The sequence below is a fragment of the Buteo buteo genome, chromosome 21, assembly GCF_964188355.1.
Source record: "Buteo buteo chromosome 21, bButBut1.hap1.1, whole genome shotgun sequence".
Lineage (NCBI taxonomy): Eukaryota > Metazoa > Chordata > Aves > Accipitriformes > Accipitridae > Buteo > Buteo buteo.
This window is the reverse complement of record NC_134191.1, coordinates 9,280,600-9,305,877: the sequence shown is the minus strand read 5'-3', so window position 1 is coordinate 9,305,877 and position 25,278 is coordinate 9,280,600. Positions and strand designations below refer to the sequence as shown.

The window sequence follows — 25,278 nt, the reverse complement described above, 5'->3', positions numbered from 1 at the left end:
TCTTAAGACAAAAGTGTAAGGTAATAGTCCCTTTACCCCTTTTTTAAGCCATCTGTCAATGCTTCTGAGGGGCTCCTGCTAATAATTAGGAAACTGTTTTCAAGGTTTTTTCAAGATGTTTCTCTGAAGAATCAGAGAGAGAATGCAGTTGAGAACCAAGGAATAAGGCACTCATCTAAGGTGCAGAAAAAGTACAATCCAAATCCCACCATCAGTACCTGCAAGGCTGGAAGCAGTACCTGAGCTTCCTGCCAGCAATGGGAACTGGTCGCTGGCTGTCACCCCTCCCTGCTGGTCACCTGCTGTCCCTCTGCCTCAGTTTCCCTGCTTGTACAGTAAAAGTAGTTGTGATTAAGGGGAAGCTACTGCTAAAAATGTACAAGCCTGAGTTGTGCTGTTATCTCAGAGGTGATTGCCTGTAGCGGGACTCAGTTCCCTTGTTTGTGTATTTTAGTGCAGAGCTGTCAAATCCAGGATTAGAGCTGTGAGGTCCATCCTTTCTCCCTCCCACTATCCATGCACTGCTCCCACTGATAACGTTCCTATACATATCTCCATTAGCTGGTTTAACGCACCACCCACTCCAGGGTGACTTACTTTTGAAATGAAATGTGTGAAAATTGACTCTTTCCTGCCTTGAGGGTCAGAGTTTTACAGGTTTCAGCCTAATAACTAGCATCGTCAAACCCAGCAGACTGGGCAAGCTGGACAGCAGCAGCAAAAGGGGGTTCAGACTACTGGTGTGAAGGGAAATTAAATAACGGTAGTGAGTGCCTCTTGATTCAGTGGGTCAACTGAGGCTACAAAGATAATTTTTCCCAGTTGCAAGTTTCAGGACTCTCACACACTTCTCCATGGCTTTTAGAGTGGATGCACTTAATGAAAAGGGTGTAGCTTCAAAGTGACCTGTCATTAAGCTACAAGTGTAATTCAAGTCCCTTTTTAAAGTCTTGGGCCAGATTCTGTACTCCCAAAATCCATACTATCAATATATGTAATTGATGTTGATGTAAACAATATCAGGACTGAATCCTTCTCAGCTCTGTCTTGCTCAGTCTTTCCAGCAGCAACATAACTAATTCTAGTTCTTGACCGGAATGATAACAAGCTATTACTAAATGTTATACTGACCTTGATAGCTGTGAGAAAGACATCAGCTGAAAATGTTTTCACCTTAGTTTGGTAGAAATTTCTTTCTAAGAAATAGTAAGATATGAAGTAACAGAAAAGTTTTCCAATTACATTTCTTCCTTACAGGTTAATACATTTTATTAAAAATAGCTCAGATCTGAATCCAACAAAAGAAACTTATTCCCAGAGGAGTATATGCTAACTGTGCCTAAATACATTCATTCTGTGTTATTTTTTTTCCACCCTGTAGTTAGCTATCAGAGGAAACAGTGGTTGGTAGGGAGGTCAAGACACTTGGAGCTGGTAGTCCTGAGGTTGCTCCCTTCTGCTACTGACCTGCTGCTGGGCAAGCCAGCTCACGGGTTTTGGCGTCCATCCTGTAGTGTGACAACTGCAGTGACCTCCCTGTGAAAGTGGTGCCTGGCAGCTAAACTTCGTGTGGTATTTTGAGAGAAGGTAGCTTTGTCCTGTCCTGGAGAAGGCTCTTGAGGTGGAATGACCTGGAAGCGCTTTTTTGATGCGATACTGCGAAACAAAACAGTGCCAGCGGTGAGGAGGGTTTGGCGTGGCTGTGTCACACACGAAATCCTTCCAGACAAGGGGTCTAAGGGCAAATGTTTCCTTGCCCATGACAGACATCCACAGGTTGCTAGAAGGCCTTCTCCCTTGTTGGGCAGGATAAGCACTGTGCCGAGATAAGACGGTTGGCAGTGATTTCAGTGGACAGCCTGACTTCCCATGTGGTTTATCAGTCTTGGCATCAACATTTTACTTCCTGCCATTTTACTTTCTTATCAGCCACCCGGATTTCACCACATTGTTTTTCTAATTAACGTCCTTTCTCTCCTCTGCCACGATGGCTGCCATCAGCTGGAGGCATTCTACTCTATATTCACCACTGAACAGCAAGACCACGTCAAGTCCGTGGAGTACCTGAGAAATAACTTCCGACCACAGCAAAAACTGAACAACAGGAACGTGTCTAAGTCTGCCGTGAAGGATGCTTGGAGCCAAGATATGACAGACATCTTGGAAAATCCACTCGGCACAGAAGCTTCCAAAGGTAGATGACACTTATGAATTTTGCACTTGACTAATAGGAGAATTTTTTTTGGTCTACTTTGTCATCAAATGGTGTCAAGGATAGCCGTGAGCTACCAAAGAAGTAATGCAGGTTATGCAGGCATTCCTCGTTGCTGTGTGTCAGCTAATTAACTAATACTGTGGGTGCCTGCAATTACCTGTGAAACTCACTGTCATAAGGTGCCATGGCAATAAAGCCCCAGAATGTGTGAGTCTCAAATCGGCGATGTCCCTGTTTCTGCCAACTGGCTGTAGGGCCTTAGAGATGCCTGACAAAGGGGAAACATGAAGGGACAAGGTCAGAGGTAAAATTTCGGCCCCATTAGCACTGACTCATTGGGTGTTTGAATAGGAATAGAGTATCCAGATGTGGCTATGGGTTTCATTTTTACAGTAACAAGACTTCTGAAGAACCGTTGACCTTTTAATTCAACGTTTGTATCAATCTGCTGGTAACAGTGACAAGGGGGAAAAAATCTCTTCCTTATAGGCAGGTGATTTTCTCATGTCTTCCTGAAGTGTTTCATGTGTCTTTTTGTAGAGCAGCTGGTGCTTGCTTCTGTCAGACACTGGATAATGAGCTGGATGGACAGGGGTGGGAGAGAGGTTGCAGGCGTTACGTTGGCACAGACAGCCCTGGCTAGAGGAGCGCATCAAAAATTCTGAGAAGTGTGTACTGGATAAAATAAGACTAGAAATAAATATCATTTACTACCTTTATTTGCCTTTATTTTATTGAATGGTGTTATTTATAGGTAGGAGGAATGACATGCACTTCCCAATCTTCAGTCTTGAGAAGTGCTTGATGCTTAACCAGTTCTGGGTAGAGGTAAAGAAGAGAGGGGCAGTTTGCCAGAAGGAAACAGCTGAGCAGATTTACAAGCTTCCCTTTCGTACCTGGCATTTTCACCTGGCCAGGCACAGAGAGTGTAGTTTTTAGAGGATGTGAATCATGAAAACAGCTGCGTTCAGCAACCTCACCCTCCCAAGAGAGTGCTGGAAGAGTGTATTTCTCAGGGCTCATTATTCTGTGAGCATGCTTATTTATTTATATATAATATACACGTACACAAACCTCATGTACATTAAAGGCAGCCTTGGGACGGAGAATTTACATCAGAAGTGAGAAGGAGATCTTGGGAATGAAGTAACCCTGCTATGCTCTGGTGCTCTGGCCTGCAGTTTCCAATCAGTGTTTTAACAGCAACATGTGTCAATATTTATTTCTTCAGTTATATCCTGTGTACATATTACCCAGAACAGTGATGAAAGTTAATAGGTTACGTTATGTTAAAAGTGACAAAACTGACTAGTTTTTATTTTGAGTGCAGCCAAGGTACCTCTGGTACATGTGGTATAATATTCAAAGACATTTTACTGCTTTGGCCACATGCCTGCATGTTTCCTCGCCTCACTGGATGGTTTTTAAGATTATAAAAATGCTTTAGGTGATTTTCAACCCCATAGTAAATAGCTGAAACCCACAATTTTGACAGAGCATTGCAAACGCTAAGGTTTGTAGTTAATGGGCTGATCTTGAAGTTGGAAGTGTTGATACCGAAGGAGCACTTGAATAACTGGAAAGATTCACATTGACTTTGATCTTTAAGAACTCCAAGGCCCAGATTCAACCAAGTGCACATGGCTTAGTTAGCATGATGTGTGAGCCAGTCTACAGGAGCAAGGGAGCTGCATAACCGTTAGTCCACGTTTAGATAGCTTGGTACCTGGGTGCTTGACACCTTAAATACTTGGGGGCAGGTTTCCTAAGCAGGTTCTCTCTGGGTCCTCTCTCCCATCATGTCCAGGTGCTGTAATGCTCTGTACTCATGCCTGCCTGGGAATTTGAGCTTACGACATGCTCAGGAGAGACCCTCAGGTGGGGGGGATGCATTTCCCGTGATCTGACAACATTCAGAGTGCCAGGGATGATCTGACAACATTCCCAGCATGGCAGGGATGATGCTAGAGTCAGTGAATTTTTTTTTTTTCTTTTTTCCCCTTGAGCTTTTGCTATAGGAGGCTAATGGCTGGGCAGCCAGTCTTTTTGTACCGGCTCTGTCAACTTGTCACTTTTTGGGTTGTGTGCACGCCAGGGGACACTGAAAATAGGTGCATTTTTTTCATGAACTTAAAAATAAATAGGTTGCTGCAGTGTTGCTAACACAAAATGGATTGTAGCGTATCCTCCAAAGGTTACAGGAATGAGTTATAGCTGTTCCAGAGATACAACAACGTGGATGTTTCTGGCCCCTTCTTTGACAAAGGTGAACAGTGATGATGTGCTTGGTCCACTGCACATTCTGAACTACTGACATATAAATAAAATGAGTTGAAGTCATAATACTTGAGTGAAAGCAAAACCTATTGTTTATTCAGCTAGTAAATACAGTACCTCTTTATATAGTGTCACTCATGCAAAAGTACTGAGGAGCCGAGTGCATGGAGCGCTTCTCAGCCAGACAGTGTAGCATACAAATATAAGCGTGTAGGGTTAGCATAACAAATTTATTTTATGCAGATTCTTCTGCACACCTCATGGTTGCATCTCAATGCTTTCCACATTGCATTAAGCAATGTGACCAATGGCTGTCACATGTTGGCTCTTGTCTACCCTCCCCGTACTTAGATTTGTGTATTGTAGAGAAAGGCAAGGTCACAGAATTGTGTCTTTCATTTGCTGCAAGGTGATACAGTTTGTGATGGTCTTCAGCTCTGGAGGGGAAGTTTGGTTTTGTTTGTCGGTGTGAATTTTTGCAATTTGTTTCCTCTGTCACACTCTATTAAGTCTGTGGGCAGTATTGCTGATCTAGAAAACAGTGTAGCATTCGTTATGTAAGCCTTTCTTGTTTTGGAGGAAAATGTGCCCAGAACAATTTGCATAGTGTTCAGAATAATTTTCAGAATTCCCTGGTGAATAGGGAATTTCAGATCAGCACAAAGTGATGCAGCTCACCAGTTGTCCATTGACAAACGTGCTATCCTGAACAGTTTGGCACCAAACACAAATGTCTTTTCTCCCAGCTATCAAAGCTATCTCAGGTCACAGAACCATGACCAGTAGCATAACCTGCAGGTACACCAGTGGAAAACTTACTTCTCACTTTATGCCAGTTTTCATGAGTATTTCCTTAGCAAAGCCCTGTAAGTGGTGGCATTTGGTAAATACAGTGTCTTCTGGGAAAGATTACTTTAGGTCAACCAAGACTGTCAGTGCATTTGGATCCAGTTTGTTAGCCAATATGAATGCTAACAGCCTTTTGTTTTGCAGTTACTCTCCTCTCCCTCCTCTTTTTTAATTTCAAAGAGACAATGAATGGAGGAGTGGTGTTTTCAATCATCAGAATACAAGATGGCGAAAATATTTTAGCTAATTTGAAATAGTGTAGAGGGCTAATTTTTCACTTGGGAATGAAAACTCCAGTTTTTCTTTTGTGTTAGTATTTAGCAAGAAGAGTTTTCTTTGGTTCCATTATCTCATTCCTTCCTCCTGTTGGCAAAAGCTGATTTAAAACAGTTCTCTTGAGGACTGCTTGTACACTTGGGATAAAAGCATATGCATAAGACCTTTGCTGAATCAGAGCCCATGAGCTGAGCTTAATTCTTAAGTTGAGCCTGGAGCTGTTTCAAGAAGCCATACAGGTCATCTTTAAATACCTTATTTCTGAAATATACCATTCAGGATAAATACTGTTCAGCTATGTAATTGTAGCAGTGGGTGGGTCGATAATAAACCATCATACATCAATATTTTTTTAAGAAGATGAAACTTTCAGAGATTCAAGGTATACAGTGGATCATGCTGTTAAATCATGCAGATCATCAGGCCTGTAAAATTTAACAAGAGGGCTCACCGGTGTTACGGTACTGATTTATATGAAGTTTTGAAAAGTTCTCTGTACAGACATATTAAACTAGGAATGTATTTGTAAACTATTCATCAGTGACAGTGGCAGCATTTGATTTTTTGCACGTGACCATCTCTGTTAAAATTCCCTCCTTTCTTCTCTGGCCTGTCCTCTGTGGCTCAGGACTATGTTGCTCTGTCACATCACATATTGTGCTCCTGCCTTTTCATAGGCTGCTTTCAAGCACCTGTGCTAGAGGGATTGCTGATTATTTATCAGTTTAATAGTGTACATTGCTTTTCAGGGACAAATAGGCAGAATTCTTACATAAAAGTCTATCCAGTTCAAGGACCTGAGTCTGCGTGTTCCTTACTACTTTCACATGTTGTCCCATCAAGCAGAGATGTAGTTACAAAACATTACCTGCTTCAGTAAGGGTGTAGGAAACCAGGAGGAAAAGGTGTTTCATTTCCTTGTTTCATACCCCATGTGCAACAATATTTGCCTATTTTATTTTGCTGCTGATTAGGACCATCAAATGTTACTTCTTTATGTTTTTTAGTGCTGAAAAAAACCCAACCCTTTAACCTTTCTGTCTCATTAAATGTGCTGCAAGCCTTACAACACTTAAACGAGCATCCCATGTGAGGGGCTCTTGACATCAGAGTTTTCTTTCACAGATGCCTGATTACTTCCCCAAAGGTGTCTGATTACTCTTTGCTGGAGTCTCAGATGATGCTGTTGCCCATCAGTGGGAATTCGCCTTAGAGTACCATCTTTAATTATTATCCTAGACTAAGTTAAATAATGAGCAGTCATAAATTCACTCTAGTAAAACTTAGCTTTGGACTCTAAATTAACAGCTGGGACATTTCTCTTGTAGTGTACAGGCTATCATTTTCCGTACTGTTCTTTGTTGTGCGGTAGTGATACACAGTTTGGAAGTCCTTGTAACTTAATGCCGCTAAAATGTGGATAGAAGATATTTGGATTTTCCCTCCTGTATGCTTTGCACTGGAGGCATGGCTCGAGCTATCGACCTGCAAAGGTACAGCACTGCTCAAGCAAAGCAGTTTAGTCCTTAGTGAATTCAGTTTCGTGGTTCCTGATACCAGAAATGAAGCTAAGGCCTCCTACGAAGGCACTGCCTCTTCTGCATGGAGTGTGCCTCCACTGCAGCAATATCCAAAGTTCTGGAGATTCAGTGCAGTGACATCATCATTTTGAGGCAGATAGTTTAGAGCATTGGCAGCAGTGTTTCTGAATGAGAACAAGTTATTTGTCTCATTTATAGCCTCTGTTATTACTCTCAGTAATTTGTTTTTGCTTTCTAAATGCCCATGTTTTATGAGAACTCTCTCAAAACAACTTTGCAGTCTCTTCATGCCCTCAGGTTCTCTCTGGGAGGCCAAAAAGAGTGTTAGGCAAGAAAAGTTCCACTCTTGCAGAATGTCATTTATATATTTTAGTCAAACCTAAATGACCACAAAATAGTCTATAGCAGTAAGTGTAATCTATCCAAAACAACAACATAGTAACTTGGGATTGCTAAAGCAACATGATAACTATTTATTTTCTTTAAATATCTTGGGGAAAATGAAAAAAAGCAAGAACCTTTTTTGGTTAATTTACAAAATGTTTACCATTACAGTTGATTGTTCTTGTCCTTTGGAAGAATCTTGGAAGATTTCTTTATAGATTAACAACTCCTTCCCAGTTTCCTGGGAAAACCAGACTTTTCCTACTTTTCTTTTTGATTTCATTTTGTTCTAAAGATTATTCTTTCCCAATTCCATTACCCTTTAATCAGGTCAGCACCCTACTACAGTGTGCTGGTGCAGATGAATCAATGTATCATTATTAGGATTTCTGTTGGTGTAGCAAGACTGGCTAGGTGCGAAAGGTTGCACTTGAGGGTGGCAACACCGTGCTGCTAATTGCTTGCCCTGCATCTTCTTTGCACTATAGACCTGCCCGGCTGCCGCTATGCCTCAGTGCTCCAGGTAAATGTACTCACCTATTGCTGCGAGAGTCTCTTTTGATGTGCACCTCGAGGACCTGCTGTAATCACATTTTAGGCAGAAATCAGTGTGCTCCTTCTGTCTATCTCATCCCTTCTACCTCATCTGTGTTTTGCTCTGCGATGCTGGGTCCTCGTGTATGCAGTTGTCTTGGAGCATGTCATGCAAAAGCAGGAAAGGACAGGCTGCTGCCTTCTGGAGTCTCAGATCACTCAGGTGGAAGGCAAAGCGTTTCAGGAAAAAAAGTGACCCATTTTGATGGGTACAAAGAGTTGTGGTACATATACCTCACATAGGTCTCACGCTTCCCCTCGCAGTGGCTCTGTTCCGCAGCGTTCTGTTTTCACCTGTAGTAATTCCTGTGTGGTTGTAACGTGAGCAGCGCATGTGTCTATGCCTGAATGTAGTGGACAGCTTACCAGTAGATTTATTAATAAACAATAAGTAACTGCTTGCCCTTGTTTAGAGGTTATAAAGGGCCCAAACCAAAAGAGCAAGAGGAATTGAGTGTGAAAGTTTAAGTATGGTTTGGGTTCACAGCTGTCACTAAAGCTGGAAGGGAGCTCAATGATTTGTTCCATTTATACCTGTGGGGAATTCCTTTCTGCACTGCCTACCTACTGGTCCAGCTGTTTGGCCCACAGAAGTACTGATTTTCATTTCAGTCTTGACAGTACTTTAGACCATGAGTGCCTGCAGCTCATCCCTTGTGTTGGAAAAAGCCTCCAGAAGCTATGAAAGCGAAGCTGCTTTCCCAGTCTGATTTTGGGCATCCCTCAGGCATGTATTGAGATGCTCTACCAGCCCTGTTGGCTTGTTCTTCCCGTGCTCCCCAGTCCAAGCAACCCTCGCCAGGGCTTTGGAAAGGGTGGCTTGGCTAACGTGGCAAATATGTGTCCTGGCAGGAAATCCTCCTTTCTCCCCCCGTTGACGCAGCACTTGCCACCGAATGTGATGACACGTGTTGTATCAGACGCACTGTATAAATAAGGAGACAGGCGTACATCTTAAACACAAGTCATCCTCTGCATGTACGTGTGCATGTGTGCAATATAAACACAAAACTTGCAGGGCAGATCCTTGGCAGACATCAGCGTAGCCCAGCAAGGCACCTGATGGTACAAGGCTGATCTGCACCCACTGAGGATTCAGGCCACAGCTGTAGAAACAGTATTTGTGAAATATATGAAATATTTGGGCTCAAACATAACATAGTAAAACACACAGTCCATGCCTTTCAGTAAAATAGGGTCTGTTGCTGTGATGCCATGGAAACTCAAATGCTACAAAGCAAGCCATACAGGAATGAATCCAAATGCTGGTTGTGCATTCACCTTGGGAAACAGGCAGGCAGCAGAGGGGCAAAACCCAGCTTGCCCAGAGCCCCTCTGTCGAAAGTGCCCCATGTGCAGGTTTGTTCATGAGGTTATTTCACAGGGCTCATAAAACAAGTGTAGGGTCTGTCGGTGTCCCTCATACCTTAAGAAATAACCCTGTCTGTTTGAAGCATAGTGAAAGGTAAGAGCAGGGAAGATAAATAGTCGGTCTCCTAGCTACATTCTGCCTGTGGATTGAAGTAGATCAACACAAATATTTGTGTGTACGGCATGCTCCGGAGCCTGCAAATGCCTGCTGGCAAAGTGCAGGCAAAGGTAAAGGAGAAATGCGTGCTTCTCTTTAAAGCAATTATCCTTATATATTAATAATGTCATTTATAAGCACTCTGAGAAGTTAACAAAGTACACTAAAGCAAAGCAAAAAAATTGCAAACATTTAGTAAAAGGAGAAGGGGGAAAATGTTGTAAGTATGCCTCTTAGCACTTTTCTATGTATTAAAGCCTGTGTTGTCTCTGCGTATGATCCTCGTAGTCTATTTGTTATCCTTTGGGAGTGCAGCCCTCGCTGAACTCTGAGATTGAATCCGACAGCCCAAAGAATGCTGCTGTTTGTTATGGATCGGAGGCTCTTCCCAAGCACCTCCACTGAGTCACGCCAATGCAAGGTAGCTGAATCTGGCACTGCATCAATTACCTTACCATTACACTGTTGGCAGGGCACTGAAAGCAAGTGTGAGTTTTTTCATGGCAGTATAACCCATACTTCCGCATTTCAGGGCTTATTTGAAGTTTTGAGGGTCTAATAATGAGAAGGAATATATATGTGTGTGTGTATATAGGTATATATATAGTTGAAAGTATTTTTCTTCCTTTTTCTGTTGGTGGCATCGCTTTTGTCTTGTCTGCAGTCAGGTTCCTGGGGGCTGCAGGGCTGTGTGAACTTGGTGCAGTATTTTGCCAACAGCACAGGCATCGATTACAGTTTTCAGGCTTCTCTGGCATCAGCTGGGAAACTTGTGGCTGAGTTGGGTGTCAATGCAGCACCCACAAGAAGTGGTCCGTCTGTCCTGCAGGACTGGCCCTTCCAGCTCCTTCCCAGTGCTGGGGCAGAGGGGAAAGAAACACCTTCTCTCCCCCAAGAGCTCGGCCACCAACTTGTTTGCCCTTGTGGGGAAGAAAGGCATGAAACACCCACATTGACCTCTCAATTTCTCTCCCACTGAGCGTGTGGGAAGAAATGCCCCATCTACCACCCTCTGTGCTCCTCCTCTGTGAGGGAGAAGCACTGTTCCCTGCCACTCGTCCCATGCATATCCAGATCAGTGAGAAAAAAGAGAAGTGAAGCGCCTCTCACCTTACAGCCAGGAGCTGCCTTCCAGAGCAAGACAAGACCCTTGTCCGGGTCTTTTAGCTATCTCTGAGCAGTCCTGAGCCAGTAATGGGCTATGGGCACATCGTGATGCCAATGTTTTCTCCCTCTGCATATGAATTGCCTTAGAAGATCCCTCGCCGTTGAGGGATTCAGGACTTCACTGGCACATTGCTTTTCTCTGCTGAAAATTATCAGGGTTTCATCACACAACATGTATCCCAAGGTACCAAGGAGAGGAACGGCAGTTTTGCATTGCTGAGACATGCAGCAGGAGGGAGAGAGAGTGGGATTTTCCAAAAGAGGGCATAGCACAGCTAGAAATAACTGCCTTTAAAGTGGTGACATTTTTATGCATGGAAGAGCTAACTTAGAACATTTTTAGAGGTTTTTATAAATCCCTCTGAGCCCAGTGCCACCGGATTCATCATATGAGGCACCTGTTTTACAGGGAGAAGGTATACAAGCAATAACCAAATATACAGTTCTTGCACTCTCTCAAACTTTCCCTAAATAGCTCTTTTTATAACCGCAGGTAACATATGCAAAAAGCATGATGAAACCCAGAAAGTTTGGCTGCTTTTGCATTTCTGTCGTTGAAAGAGAAATGTAGGCTGCTTTTAAAAGAAAAGGAAAAAAAAAGCTGTAATATTCTCTTACATGCCCTTTCTGCATTCATGGGTGTGTCTTAATATCAGTGGTTAATTTTTGCAAAACAATAAGCCCCCTTTTTTTCTTTCAGCTCTCTGAAATAGAGCTGCCAGGAGCTTTTGGATTAAGCTTTATCAGGCTTCAGTTAGGAAAGCCTTGTGGAGGTTACGTAGCCAAATACAACATACAAATCAAATTATGGGAGAGATGAATGCAGAGTTGTTAAATTAATTTTGTTTGTTCCAGCCCATTGGAATGTTTTTAACATGAAGAAAATAATTCTCTGCTGTATGGCTGGTCTGGCCAGCGCTTAGGACTGTATTAGCATGCTACATTTGTCTGCAAGTGGCAAACAGGTTTTCTCCAGGCTTGAGCGAGCCCTGGAAGGCAAGGCTAGCCAAGATGCTGGCTTGCCCCCTGCCTTCCCCAGCGGGCTGATCTGCAGAGAAAAGACTGTGTCAATCTCCCAGACAGCCCCACACATGGCCAACAGCTGGAAACGCCGGCTGAGGCTGCTCCGTGTCAGGTCAGAGGGCTTCCTCCAGATACACCCGTGCAACCCTCTCACTTCTGCAGGACTTTTCCATAAGGCAGGAGCCAGTGTGTTTGCCATGTTCCCAGTTCAGGTCATCCCCGACAGGAGGGTGAAGGGGGGGTTCGCTCCGAGAGGTCCGAGGCATGCCACGCTCAGGGCATCGCTGCCTGCCACGAGGTGTGCCGCGGGTACCACGAACATGCTTGCCTTTTGAGTGCCTCCGAGCTGTAGCCCTGTGGCCCCAGTGAGGTTTTTCTGCCTCCAGGACTCCTGGCGCACGTGGTCTGCTAGCCAGGACGCGGTGGCTTCGGTGTGCCACTCGAATTACGCAGGCCCAGTTGAGGTATGTCTCTGCTTAGTGTTGCACTACACCGCAGAAAGACATCCTGAAAGACCCCTCGATATTTTTATTATCCGTTAGGATCTGAATTTAAAAGAGACCGTTAGTCATAATTTTTCTAAAAATAGCTGAGATCTGCTATTTCAGTGTGAAATGATACTGGTTGTTGGTTTCAGTTCTTTTTTTTTTCTCAAGCAATCATGAATTCACAGGGTTTGGGGTTTTTTTGCTTATTTAGCCTGGTTAAAAAAAAAAAAAAAGGTGAAAGTTTGTGTTTCTCTGTAGTGTGTCCTGATTCAATTCAGAGGAAGATGCAAACTTCTGCCTCCCTGTCCCAACCTCTTTCTGCATTTCTATTTGTCCTTCAGCTGCACATTTTGCAAAATCAGTAGAGGTTCTTTAGCATTTAAAAAAAGACAGACGAAAGCAAGGAGCCTGCAATTCTTTTAATCTTCTTTCAAAAATCCAGGGCACACAGAGTATTGAAAGGAAAATTAGATCTCTGGAAAATGCCAGTTGTTTTATAGATGGTCAAATCATTACACTTTTTTTCTTGCCTTTCAGACATTTGCTATGTTATTATGTATCACTTTAATTAAATCATCAAATTGAATTATTGGATCAAATTTTTTTTATTCCACTGTGTCCTGAGCAGGTTTGGTTAAATTAATAAAACCATATGTTTCATTTTATAAAAAAGATTTCTTTTTTGCCCATTCATAAGCTGTTAAAAAAAAAAGTGGCTGAACAGGAGAGGTTGGTTATTACTTAATTACATCAGGTACTGCTATGTGCCTTGGAGTAATTGGAACAAAGTCATACTAAGTCCTGAAAATTTTGTTATATTTACTGTGAAATAGCAGTATTGTAAATTCAGTCTCCTTTTAGCTGGCTGTGAATGAGGTTTGTCCTCGTCAAAACTTGTCTCAGTGAAGTCAGTGGGGTCACTCAGCTGCTTAAAAATGCCCATGACCTCCTTGGATCGGGGTGCAGGGTCAGGGAGGGTCTCCTAACTTTGAGCCTGTGAGTCTCCTATTTACCCTTGGGAAATGCCCGCTTCTCTCCTCTGACTGGCATGAGCTATTCTGAATGGCATCAAAGCTGGCTGCAAAGAGTGGCATGGAATAGAGGACATGACAGTCCCCTTTTCCTAGGGTGGCTTGGGGTCCTTGTCTGAGAAACAGCTGGCTACCCATGGTTCAGAGGGGTATTGCAATTAAGGTAGATCTCTCTGTCTCTTGTGAAGGTTAGCTTGTTGAATTATTTCTAAAACAATTTGATGCATGATTACTTTAAATATATAAATCTCTTCCTGTCCTCCTGGAGGAGGAGGACTGGATGAGACACTTAGGTCTGGGTAGTCCTTCACCCTGGGCTCCTATCTCTGATGGGATTTGATTAGGTGGAGAGATAAAGGCTGGCCTGGCATTTTGAAGTGTAATTCTGTGATGACAAAGGGCTTCAAAGGGGGCAGTTATGATTTATTGGTGCAGTTATCAATAAACAGTGATGTCAGTGAGAATTGATCTGACTATCTCAGCGGAAAGAGGTGAGAGCACAGCGAGGCATACCAAGGATCATGAAGCTCTGTAAATTGTGACAACAGCGACTACTTTCAGCTGTGCCCTCTCGGCTGGGTCCTGGCCACCTTCTTGCCATGCTCTGTGGCACTCTGGCTCTGTGGGCTCCCTGCAGAGACCAGGAGGGAGCAGGAGGGAAGGGGTCTGCAGGCAGCAGACCAAGGTGTTGCTTCTGGCTTTGTGGCATTGACGGCAGAATGCCGTTTCGGTCCCTTCAACTCAGTGTAAATAGAAACTCATATTTGTTTTGTCAATGATTTGAGGCACTGCAGGGTTTGTTTGCTTTGCTGGATCATCCCTCTGGGTTGAGCAGAAGGATCTACTGCAAAACCACAAGAAAGTCACCACTTGTGGCAGGCGCAAACACGGAAGATCTTTCCTGCCCAGGCGTATTTCTGCAATACGTGTTCTTTTGTTCAGGCTAGCTGCAAAATGTGAGTTATAACTGCATAAATGCAATTGACAGGTATTTTTCTATTGTACTGGTAATATTGGTGTTTACAGCATTTAATCATTGTTATTTAGGGACTGTAGCTATTTCAGTAATGTAATGGCAGAGCTACATGACCAACCTGCAAGTCCCAGGCATTAGGAATAGACATTTCTCCCTTTCAGTGCTGCCAGGACTGTTTAGAAGTGAAATAATGGCCAAATATACACGCAGTCACATACCTGCAGAGTGCAAACAAGCTGAATGTGTTGCCTTTAAATGGAAGAGTCGTATTGGAAAAATAATTCTGCAAACAGTGTCAGCGCGATGGGCTGGGTGACACTTTTGACTTTCCCTGGCACAAGAGACCAGCTCCTTTGCCACGGCACATGTGTTTAGGTATCATTGCAAGTGATCTTTCTTGGTTCAGAGTTTATATTGGGAGAGAAAATGTGAGAATCTGTCCTGAATTGTGTATTTTAAACATGATTTTTAAAGCTGGGAAAAAAATCTAAACTCTTTATACTTGGCAAGCGTATGATGTATTTTTCCGATAGCGTATGAGTGCCATCTAGTGTTCTTCATTAGTACCCTGACCTTTACATTTCAGTGGCTTGAAAAGTGTTTTCTTCAAGCGGCTGCGAGTGGGCTGTGCACACCCCACTCCTCCTGAAGTGTCCAGGCTGGGTTTGCGCCTGGGCTCGGTCTTCCCTGGAGGAGTTTGGGGTTTGGTGGCTGCAGGCAGCAGAAGCCGTGGTTTCGCCCGCTGGTTAAGCTGGTCCCAGGCTGACGTCCCCACCGACTTAAGCTTGAGTGAGAAGTAAGTTGTGCCTCCCCGCTGCAGGCAGGGTTAGGAAGGGAAGGCTTTTGGAGGCTGGCTGGAGGGTTCCCCTGCCTGGTATGAGAAGGAGATGGCCAAGGGCCATCAAGTGCCACTCTTCCCTGTACTGGTGATACATCACTGGCAAAGAGTTGAAAATGAAGGAAAACATATAGAAAGAGGAGCATAAAGTAACTTCTGCTCATGTGCAAAAATGTACTAGGTTAAGAGGAAAATACTGACTCACCCAATAGTGTCACATTTTCAGAGATTCCAACTATTTCCAGGGCCTGCGGAGCACACTGGAGCGTTTACCCCCTTCATATGGCAGGAGACTGTGGGCCAGGGAAGCTGGGGCTCAGGCTGATTGGACTTTAATGTTCCAGTGCAGAGCTCTTAAGAGACCAAGTTAAAGTGTACATGCAAATGTCAGGACTGAAAATAAGTCGAGAACTAAGCAACCTGCCTGCAGAGAATGGATTCTCTCGCTCCCTTTACTCTGGAGAGCAGAAAGCAGCTGCAGGTGGTATTAAATCCCATTGGTCTCAGTGGATTGCAGTCTAAGCTATTACTGTAGGCAAGGGCATTAAAGAAAAAAACCTGGCTCTTAGAGTGAGGCACAGTTCTTCCTGTTTGTTTTCTCTCCGTTATTTAGGAGAGCTTCACATTTTTCCTTCTGTTGTTTAGCTTGCAGCACTCCACCAGTCAACATGAAAGTGCAGCCTGTGAACAGGACAGCGTTACTTGTAACCTGGAACCAACCAGAAACCATCTACCACCCTCCGATCATGAACTACATGATCTCATATAGCTGGACTAAAAACGAAGATGAAAAGGAGAAGACTTTCACCAAGGACAGTGACAAGGACCTGGTAAAACCACAGCATCAACCCCAGACATATGTATCAAGCTATCCTTATATTGTTACTTTCTCAGTAGAAGAAAGTAGAGGAGGAAAGCAGTTGTTACCTTATAGACAGACTAGTGTTTGACTCGCAATGAATTGCTATTAAAATGTTCAGCATTAGTTGAACATTGCCTAACAGACTACCCAAAACACTGAAGTGTGAATTTATAGTTTATGTGAGTGCATAAAGGACTAAATCTGCAGACACATTTTCATATACTGTTGCTGAGAAGCAGCTGGCACGGGAAATAGTTAGGCTCTGAATACCTTTTGGCTTGTGCTCAGCTTACAGATTTTCACATTAAAAGTCCGATCCCCCAAAATCTGTTCCTGGGCTCAGGCTTTTCACTGTGTATAGCCCCTTGCAGTCTTTGGAGCAGTTTCTGGCAGTAAGTGCTGCCAGCAGTAGGAGTTGCATGGTCAGAGCTAGAAGATTTTTGCGGAGTGGCCCTGTACAAGCAGTGGGAGAAAAAGAGGGAAGAACAAGACAGTTCCAGCACAGACAGAAACACCGATCTATCTCCTCCATTTAGGATTTGATCTGCTTGTCATTCTTGTCTAAGTGGAAGCAAGTATTGTACTGGTCTTTAACATTCTCTCCATATAAAATCAAAGTGACATATTCAGGTTTGAAAGGCCTCCGTTTATTGTTAATCAAAGAAAGCCTCTAGAATAATGAAATCAGTAATTGTATATGCACATGAAAAATGCAGCAGCACAGAGTGTTATTCCTAATGACTGTTATCGTATTTTTTTTTCAAATACACAGTCCTCTGGGCCCATTCAATCAGTTCTACAATAATACTTCTCTTATTCCCTTAGATGAAGATTCTTTTACTTCATTTCCATTTATATTTTCAATTTCCCCACTAGACATTGTTATCTGGGTCACATTAGGGAACGATGTGCCTCACAAAATCAGAAAGGAATCTATTGAAAGGCACCCAAGGTTATGATGTATTGTAACCTCTCTCTTGTCATAGCTTCACACTCTTAAGGGAGATTTTTTTTAATCAGGTATAAGGAGGAGAGCCTTAATCAGCAAAAATGAGGTGGGCACAGTGAAAGCATCCTGTTTTATGTAAAAGAAATAATTAAAAGTGCAGGGGATGTGATGGAGTGATAGCTTGGAAATAAATTGCAGTGAGACCCTGTGCTGTGCAGCAGAGCTTGGAGGTTAAGAAAGCAATGACAGCTTAGTCTATTTTAGGGGCAAGAGAAGAAGGAAACTCTTTTACAGAGGAAAATGCAATTTGCTTTCAGTGTTCTGGCAGAGGCAGTTGGGCTGTCCCGTTTTGAAACGGAGCTGGACAGTGTTTTGCTAAAGAGATCGCTGGTATTTCAAGTGACCCACACAGCTACTGCTGCTGTCTGCTGTAAGACATGAACTGATGTGATTGTGGACTAAGGCAACACAAAAGAGTATCTGGAAGGCAGCAGGGCAGTGTCTCAGGTCTAAGAGTATGCGGGGACAGCCCAGCCCAGGGTGCTGAGCCATCGTGTTACACAGGCCACCAGCATCAAATTGCCATAGCCAGTTTGTTGCAAAATATATAGTCAGTTTGAACATGTAGTGACTTTTCTGGGCTTGTCCCATGTTTGGGACTTGGAGCTCCACCTATCAAAAAAATCTCATTTTAATTCCTGTAGGGTCAAATGATTTGAGGTTTAGTTTTTTCTGAGGAGCGCAGAGACTTTCAGGCATGAAGACTGTCATAAGAGTAGATGTGGGAGGTGTTCCTTCCTTTCTCATGGGCAGAGTCAGCAGAGTCTGGGTGCATCACTTCGGCCTTGCCCTCTCTCAGAGGACCAGTGGATATTTCTATGTAGAAATAAGTTCGTCTTACATGGCATAAATGTCCTGTGTTAGCACAATGCTTTATGTATTTCAAACTGATCGTGGACAGTACTGTGGGGGTAAAAAACTGAATAATATCTATTTTTTTTAAACAGAAGGCCATCATTAGCCATGTCTCACCTGACATCCTTTATCTGTTCAGAGTTCAAGCAGTTTGCCGAAATGAAATGCGTAGTGACTTTAGCCAGACTATGCTCTTTCAAGGTAAAAAAACCACATACACATTTTTACATTAAATGACTCTTTGTTTGTTTAACATTTTCTTTGCAGAGTGCAATATGGTGTGGAATGATTTCAGAAGATGTTTGAATGCATGTATACAATGCTAATTTCAGATTGTGGCCAGTGACTTTATCAGAGTCCTGTTTCTAGTGATGGGGGTTTGCCTATTTCTCTGCTGGCAGGGTTCATCAGGTTTTAGGATAATTCAGAGCTTTTCTTGGTACTAGTTTTTTAAAACAAATTCATCAGAGACTGCTTATGCATCAGAAGCACAGCTATAGCAGAATGTGAGTCTGATCGGTGTCTGTTTTATGTAAAGAGGAAAGGAGATCAGTCCTACCTTGACAACCACATGTGGAGATGTTCAGGTTTTACCATGCACGCAACCTCAGTGATTTCCAAAACATACGTATTTAAATGAAAGCAAAAGAACTGGATGCTAAGCTGTCATTTGTCATGGACTTCCTTTTAAGTTTATTGGAGAAATCTGGCAAAGCTGAGATTTGGTAGGAGAACTTGATGCTTTTTGGTTTTTTTAAGTGCTGAAGTTTTGCTCCTTCCTGGGAATTTTATTACTGCTTCTTTTATTAACTAGGGCAAAATTCACCTCTTCTGAGAGCACTCCCTCCCACTCCAGTTTACAGATCTATAAACCTCGGAATGGGTAATGGAAGAACAAAACAAGCAGAGAGTTAAAAATTTAAATCCTTAAGATGAAGCAAAGAGTTAAGTCACTTGCGTCTGATGCTGTATGTGGAACAGAATAATAGAGGCATTTTTCAGTGTGCTTTTCAGAAAATGTGGAGGTTTTAATCCTACTCCGTTAGCACTTAGCATCTGAAGGATATCAAGCTGTGGACACAATTTAGTTCTGTTGCGGTATCATGCCACAGTTTTAGCAGCATTGCAGAGAAAGCAGGGTTTGAACAGGAAATGTCCTATCCAAGCAGCATCTCATGTGTAGCTCTCAGTTGCATAGTGTCTCAGCAGAGTGGTTTGGACTTCACTTTAAGTGCCAGGCAGAAGTCAGAAACTTGTGTATTATTGATTAGGGCCTCTCTTGGCAGATAATAGAATGGAAAAATTCTTTGAAATTTGACCATGATACCTATTTAATTAAAGTTAAGAGTAAATCATTATTGACAGTTTTTCTGGATACTCTTTGGGTACTCTAGCCCAATGTTCAAAGCAGTGGAAGTGATATACACACCTGCAACGGGAGCAGATGTTGTGTTTCCTTCCATGTCTCCCCAAAAAGGAGTTGTTCTTCTAACCTTTGGCGGGACTCAAGATCTAACCTAGAAGAAGAATCCACTTGAGCTTTCAAAACGTACTTAAGAGGCTGATTATAGTTGTAGTTGAGATAAATAGCAATAAATAATGATGATGTTATCATAAGGGCAGAAAAAAGTATTATCATCAGCTGCTCTTGCTTCCTGTGTAAGGCAGGACGTTTCGTCCAGCTCCGGTTGGAAGGAGAGCATGCGTTTTCTGACAGTGCACTTAAACCGGCATTGCCAGGCCTGAGTAATTAAAGACAAAACAAATCTGTCCTTAGACACAAGTACAAAGTAAGGTGAGTAACACCAAACGAGCCGAGTTGCTTTTATCCAAACCGAGACCTGCATCCATGTTTTGTGCAATGTTCAGCAATCGTTTAACAATTTTACCGATGCCTCCCTTCCCAGTCCGCTGACAGGCTCTTGTTCTTTATTTCTCAGCTAACACTACTCGAATTTTCGAGGGGACCAGAATTGTGAAAACAGGAGTGGTAAGTCGTGGCCGTAAATCCCTGCGGAGCGCGGGGGGGGGGGGCGGTAATGGGGGGCGACGTTCCCACCAGGTGGCAGCACGGGGTCGTACATCGGCGGCAGGACCCGGCCTTCCTCGGGGGGGGGTGGTCAGAGCCACCCCCAAAGGTTTTAACACAGACCTAAAACATTGGAAGGGGTTCGGTTTTCCAGCGGCATGCCCCGAGAGGCTTTGACAACTGGAGAATTGGGTGTTAAAAAAATCTTCCCAAATTTGTATTCGACCTATTTAGGGCGGATTCGTAATCTTAATGACAACTGTGGAAATAGATTTAATTTCTTTTACTAACTGCATGACCAGAAATATATGCAACAGCAATAAGGCTTCACGCACAGCATCTTTGCTCTTCCAGTGCTTTAAGGATACCTGCTATTGTGTGAATAAAGCCTTAACGTGCTCTTTGTTTTAATTTTAATTCAGGTGAGACTGTAGCAACTCACTGAAGCTGACTTTTGTATTCCAGAATCAGAAATGTTGATACATTTACAGTAAAACTAGAATATACTTTTTCAGTTTTGAAAGAACCTTATTAGGTTATTTAACATAAACTATCCACAACCTAAATTTCTTGGCATTCAGTATACTGAATTGTTCAGACAAATTTATGGACTGAATTCATACTATTGAATTTACTTTAAGTATATTGCTTCTGGTTTTATTCTGTTCCAGTTTGATATACTCCCTGGTAAGCAAATAACACATACAAAGCTTGAATTTGAATGATTAATGTTTGTTTAATGATGTATAGAGGTATTCTAGACGCATAAAGTCTGCTGTCAAATTTTAATACTCAGTCCAGCTTTGAGACTGTACATGCCAGTGAAAAGCAAATCTCACAGTGCCTTAGGGATTCACACTGATAAGTATCCAGAAGTTTAGATGCTTATTTAAAGTTTTGGCTCGAAATCTCTGAAGCACACGTTTTCTTCTGAGATCTCAGGTTCTCTGTGATTGCAGCTGGTCAAAAATAACCAGAGAAAGCAGCCTTTCTTGGTTTGCTGCAGCATTTCAACTACAGGGCCTGACCAAAACTGGGAATTACAGAGATGCAGAAATACTGTTAAGTTATAAATTTTAGTTCCAAAAATAAACATGTTACAGTTTTGTTCAATGTTCAGTAGCACCTATTTAACCCTTGTTTGTCCTTGTCTGATGCGTTCCTTTCCAGCTAATGCTCCTCTTGCTGATGTATTCAGTAACGTGAGACATTTTTCAGTAAGTCAGAGAGGGAGCTCGGTCAGGTTCTCTGGGCAGAACTGCTGACCCTGGCTCTTCCACAGAATTACTCCTTGTCCTTAGCCAACTCACTTCAGTGTCTTTTTCCACATGTAATTCAGGAAGGGGAATGACTTGTCTAGGTTTTTAAGTATATACCAAGGTTTTTACTTCTGGTAGAGCATACACATGTGTGCACAGAGACCCATGTGCGAGCACGCGTGCACTGGGTTGATGTTAGAATAACACTGGCAGGGTGCCGAGGGTGCAAAGTCCATGATTCATTCCCTGCTTCCTCTCAGCTCCCCGAGTGAAATGGACAGTGCCAGCCCTGGCTCTGGGTCGCTGGTGGAGGCCAGGGAGAGCCCTGTGCATGGGGAAGGCTGAGTCCCCCATAGCCTCGTGGTCCTGGTAGAGGTCATGGTGACTTGCCGAAGGGCTCCTGATGCTCTCCAAGTCCTTCACGAGCGCCCAGCTGGCCATGCAGCAGGTCTTTTCTAACGAGAGCGATGCCTCACTGCAGCACCAGTCCTTAGGAGAATGATGCTGATGGGTAAATTAAGGAAATAAAAATAGTACCATTCGAGGCCCTCACAATGTGTGTGGGAAGAGCCAGAGTTCCCTGTCAGAGCAGACCCACCAGCCACGGATGCTCACGTTGGCAGCACAGCCCTTATTTTGGGATGGCCCTTACGTAACGCTGTATTTTTAAACTTCTATATTCTGAGGATTAAAGTACTGTGAGTAATGCAGCTAAACTCCTTAAACTCCTTTACATCCTCCTCACCCCTGAGAGGAAACGTTACTCACAAGTTACCAGTGACGTGGGTGGAGGAGGTCCCACTGTAAAATAAGGATAAGAATAAAGAGGGTTTTGATGCTAATGATTGTTCAGGAAGGGTGAATGCAGGGAGGTTTCCTCCCTTTGTGGTTTGCCGTGTAGCTCTGTGGCATGTCCCGTTCCTGACTCGACCCTGCATCCAGGTGGTGTAAGTCTCTCTTTATAAGAGAATAGCAACCAGAATGGCATGTGTGTGGAAAGGGAGGGAAAAAGCAAAAGCAAAATGACCCCAGGTAGCTTGGGGCCCCTGCTGATGCTCTCTGCTGTGTTTTCTTCCCCTCTGCTGCCGGTGACCCCCTGAAGCCCACGGCATCTCCTGCCTCCTCAGCCGACATGGCTCCCATCAGCTCCGGCTCCTCCACCTGGACCTCCTCGGGGCTCCCCTTCTCCTTTGTGTCCATGGCCACAGGGATGGGGCCTTCCTCCAGCGGCAGCCAGGCCACCGTGGCCTCAGTGGTGACCAGCACCTTGCTGGCAGGGCTGGGCTTCAGCGGCGGTGGCATCTCCTCCTTCCCCAGCAGCGTGTGGCCCACCCGGCTCCCCGCGGCGGCCGCCCCCAGCAAGCAGGCGGGACGGTCGGTGGTGGCCGCCACCGAGGCCGCCGCCGCTGCCGCCTCCTCGGGGCCAGAGCGGGACTCGGCGCTGACAAAGGACAGCGAGGGAGCCGAGGAGGGGGAGAAGGACGAAAAGAGTGAAAGCGAGGATGGGGAGCGGGAGCACGAGGAAGAGGAAGAGAAGGATGCCGAGAAGAAGGAGAAAAACAAGGCGACGGCGGCCACGGAGGCGCGCAGTAGCACGGAGCCCAGCGTGGCCACGGCTTCCCCCAACCGGACTGCCGAGGAGGAAGGAAATAAAACCATAGCGGGTGAAGAGCCAAACCAAAACGTTGCCCCCACGGCTGGAGGTCCCCAGGAGGAGAGCTTTGCCGAAGCAGACACTCAGCCCCAGCCGCTCCCTTCCACCCAAGTGCCACCAGCATTCACCAACGAACTTTACCTGGGGAAGATCCCGAAAAGACCGGAGACAACAAGAAAACCTCCTCCAAAGGAGGACAGGTTTCCAGAGGAATACCCCTCAGATAACAAATTCATCACCATTAACCCAGGTGAGTGACCTCCGGGGAAACGGTTTTTACCAGCGTGAGGCTGTCGGGAAATGATACAATCCAGATTCCTTACTGATTTCCAGTAGATAAAACATTTTTGTGGTGCCTGGCTTCGTCCAATGGGCAGGTCCTCACAGCACCCAACTCACAAATTGTTATTGGGGGGAGTAGAGGGGAAGGATCTTCCTTTTATGTTATTGGGACAGACTCATGGTCCTTGTAGCTTACTAGAAGAGAAAATTTGGAAAAATGTTAACCCGCAACATACTGCATTAAGAATTTTGTTTAAAAAAAAAAAAAAAAAGAGAGGAGAATGCAGTGAACTATAGCTGTGAAATTAATTTGGAAGAGCGGTTGCTGTGCCGAACTGGTGTTTCATGGGAAGGTTGCTATATATGTTGTAAGCTAATTTAGTTTATCTGCAGGATTCTCCCTGATTGGGCTTTGAGATAGTCTCCCAAATACAGGATCATCGCTTGTTTATTTCTCACCACAAAACCTACATGCTCTGATCTTCCAAGGCAAGGCACCTTTTGCACTAGGGTTACCTTTTTTTCCAGGCAGTGTTCATGTATTTTCCATGTTTGTCCTGATGAGAATTACCAGTGCTCTTGTACACGCCAACTCTGGATGTATGTACCAACTCCACAGTACGTACGCAACAAATACGACCTTTTGGAAGCATGCCCAGGTGATCTGCATGTGCACCGAGCCTTGTGTGGTCAGGATTTGCTGCACAGGCCTATGCAAACAGGTATCTCATGGTGCTCCCAACTCGCTGTGCAGAAGGTCCAGTCCATATGCACTTGTTCCTGCTTGGGGAGCTCCAGGCACTGGTGAGGAAAACGGATCTTATAACTGCAAGGAGCAAATGGAGTACATGTGTATGGGTTTATTTGCAGAGTAAGGACTGAGATTTAGATATGGCGACAAGTTTATCTGAGTGATTACGTGTATTACCACAGCATTTATAAGATAGTGCACATTTTTTTTGTTCAGGTTTTTTTAGTGTTATTGTTTATTTTGCTAATCTATAGACTGTTTTGTAATTTCGTTTTTCCATCAGAGCTGTTCTAGAGTACGCGTACTGTGAAAAAAACTTACATATTTATTTTTCCCTACATTTATAAGCACAAAAATGCAGACATTGTGCACTCAGTTATAGCTCAGAACAAATTTAAAAAACAAAGCTAAATCCAATCTTTAATAACAATTTTTACAGAAATGCTGACCTGACTCTAATGCTGTGAATCATAACTGTTCTGTAAGTGAACAGATTAACAATGCAGAAGCCAAGAAACCTGCACCAGGTTGTGCCTATTTTTTTAAAATACCCTGCTGTTTTTCTTACTCCTCAACTGGAAATCTTCTTCAAAGTCCAGCGCTCCCACTGAATATGATCTGAGGTGCCTGTCAGGCAGCTTTCAACATGCCACTTGCCCTAATCACCTTTTTATTAGGAAGGGGGGAACTTATCCTAGCCATGCTTTGCAATGTTGGGAGAAAGCATTCAGCACCATTTAGGTTCAAACCCCAGCAATTCAATCTGCCTGGGTAAACCTGCCTCTGAAATAGTTGTCTTTGGTTCTTCCTGCCTTCTGCTTCTCTGTTTCTCATGTACCAGTTCCTTGGATGGCCCAAGGACAACATCCTTTATATGAGACCTAGAAAGGGCCTCATGGCTTATTCTCAGCCTAATAAATTGGAGGAAAGATGGATAGTTGTTCATGTTTCTTAATTCATGACAAAGGGACTGTTACTAGATTGGTTTTTATTCCGTGGTGAAGTTAAGATGAAAAAGATGAAAATCGATGAGATGGGGAAGTATTGTTAATATTGCTAAGAAGTACTTGATGGTTATCGTGAATTGTATCCCTTTAGTCTGTAGTGATTTCTGTCTCTTTAGCATGCAGAGAACTATTACTGAAAGTGGTTCAGTACAGCTTTGCCTCCTGCTACACAGCCTCTTTCAAGAGCTCTGCTCACTTGCACACTTGGAGGCTAGAAGTGACCCTGCCTGAAGACTGCACGCAAAGACGATCAGTCTTGAAAGGACTCTGCAAATTAGGTTTTCCATGCTTATATATGGAGGGAGGACAACTTACTAAGATCACTGTGTCTTACAAAAATGGCTTCCATGTGTAGGAAATGACATCTGAAATAACCAGCACAT

At 43.7% G+C, this 25,278-nt stretch overlaps 1 protein-coding gene across 3 annotated transcripts in view; it reads left to right on the top strand.

The window, feature by feature from the left end:
- PTPRG (protein tyrosine phosphatase receptor type G) overlaps positions 1–25,278 on the top strand; it is a 416,558-nt gene that overhangs the window by 313,660 nt on the left and 77,620 nt on the right. For all 3 annotated transcript variants that reach the window (XM_075053584.1, XM_075053587.1, XM_075053585.1), the window contains exons 8-12: positions 2,002–2,194; positions 15,833–16,017; positions 18,006–18,114; positions 19,854–19,903; positions 22,304–23,105. In XM_075053584.1, coding sequence (XP_074909685.1) covers positions 2,002–2,194; positions 15,833–16,017; positions 18,006–18,114; positions 19,854–19,903; positions 22,304–23,105 — 1,339 coding nt within the window. The remainder of the gene's footprint in view (positions 1–2,001; positions 2,195–15,832; positions 16,018–18,005; positions 18,115–19,853; positions 19,904–22,303; positions 23,106–25,278) is intronic.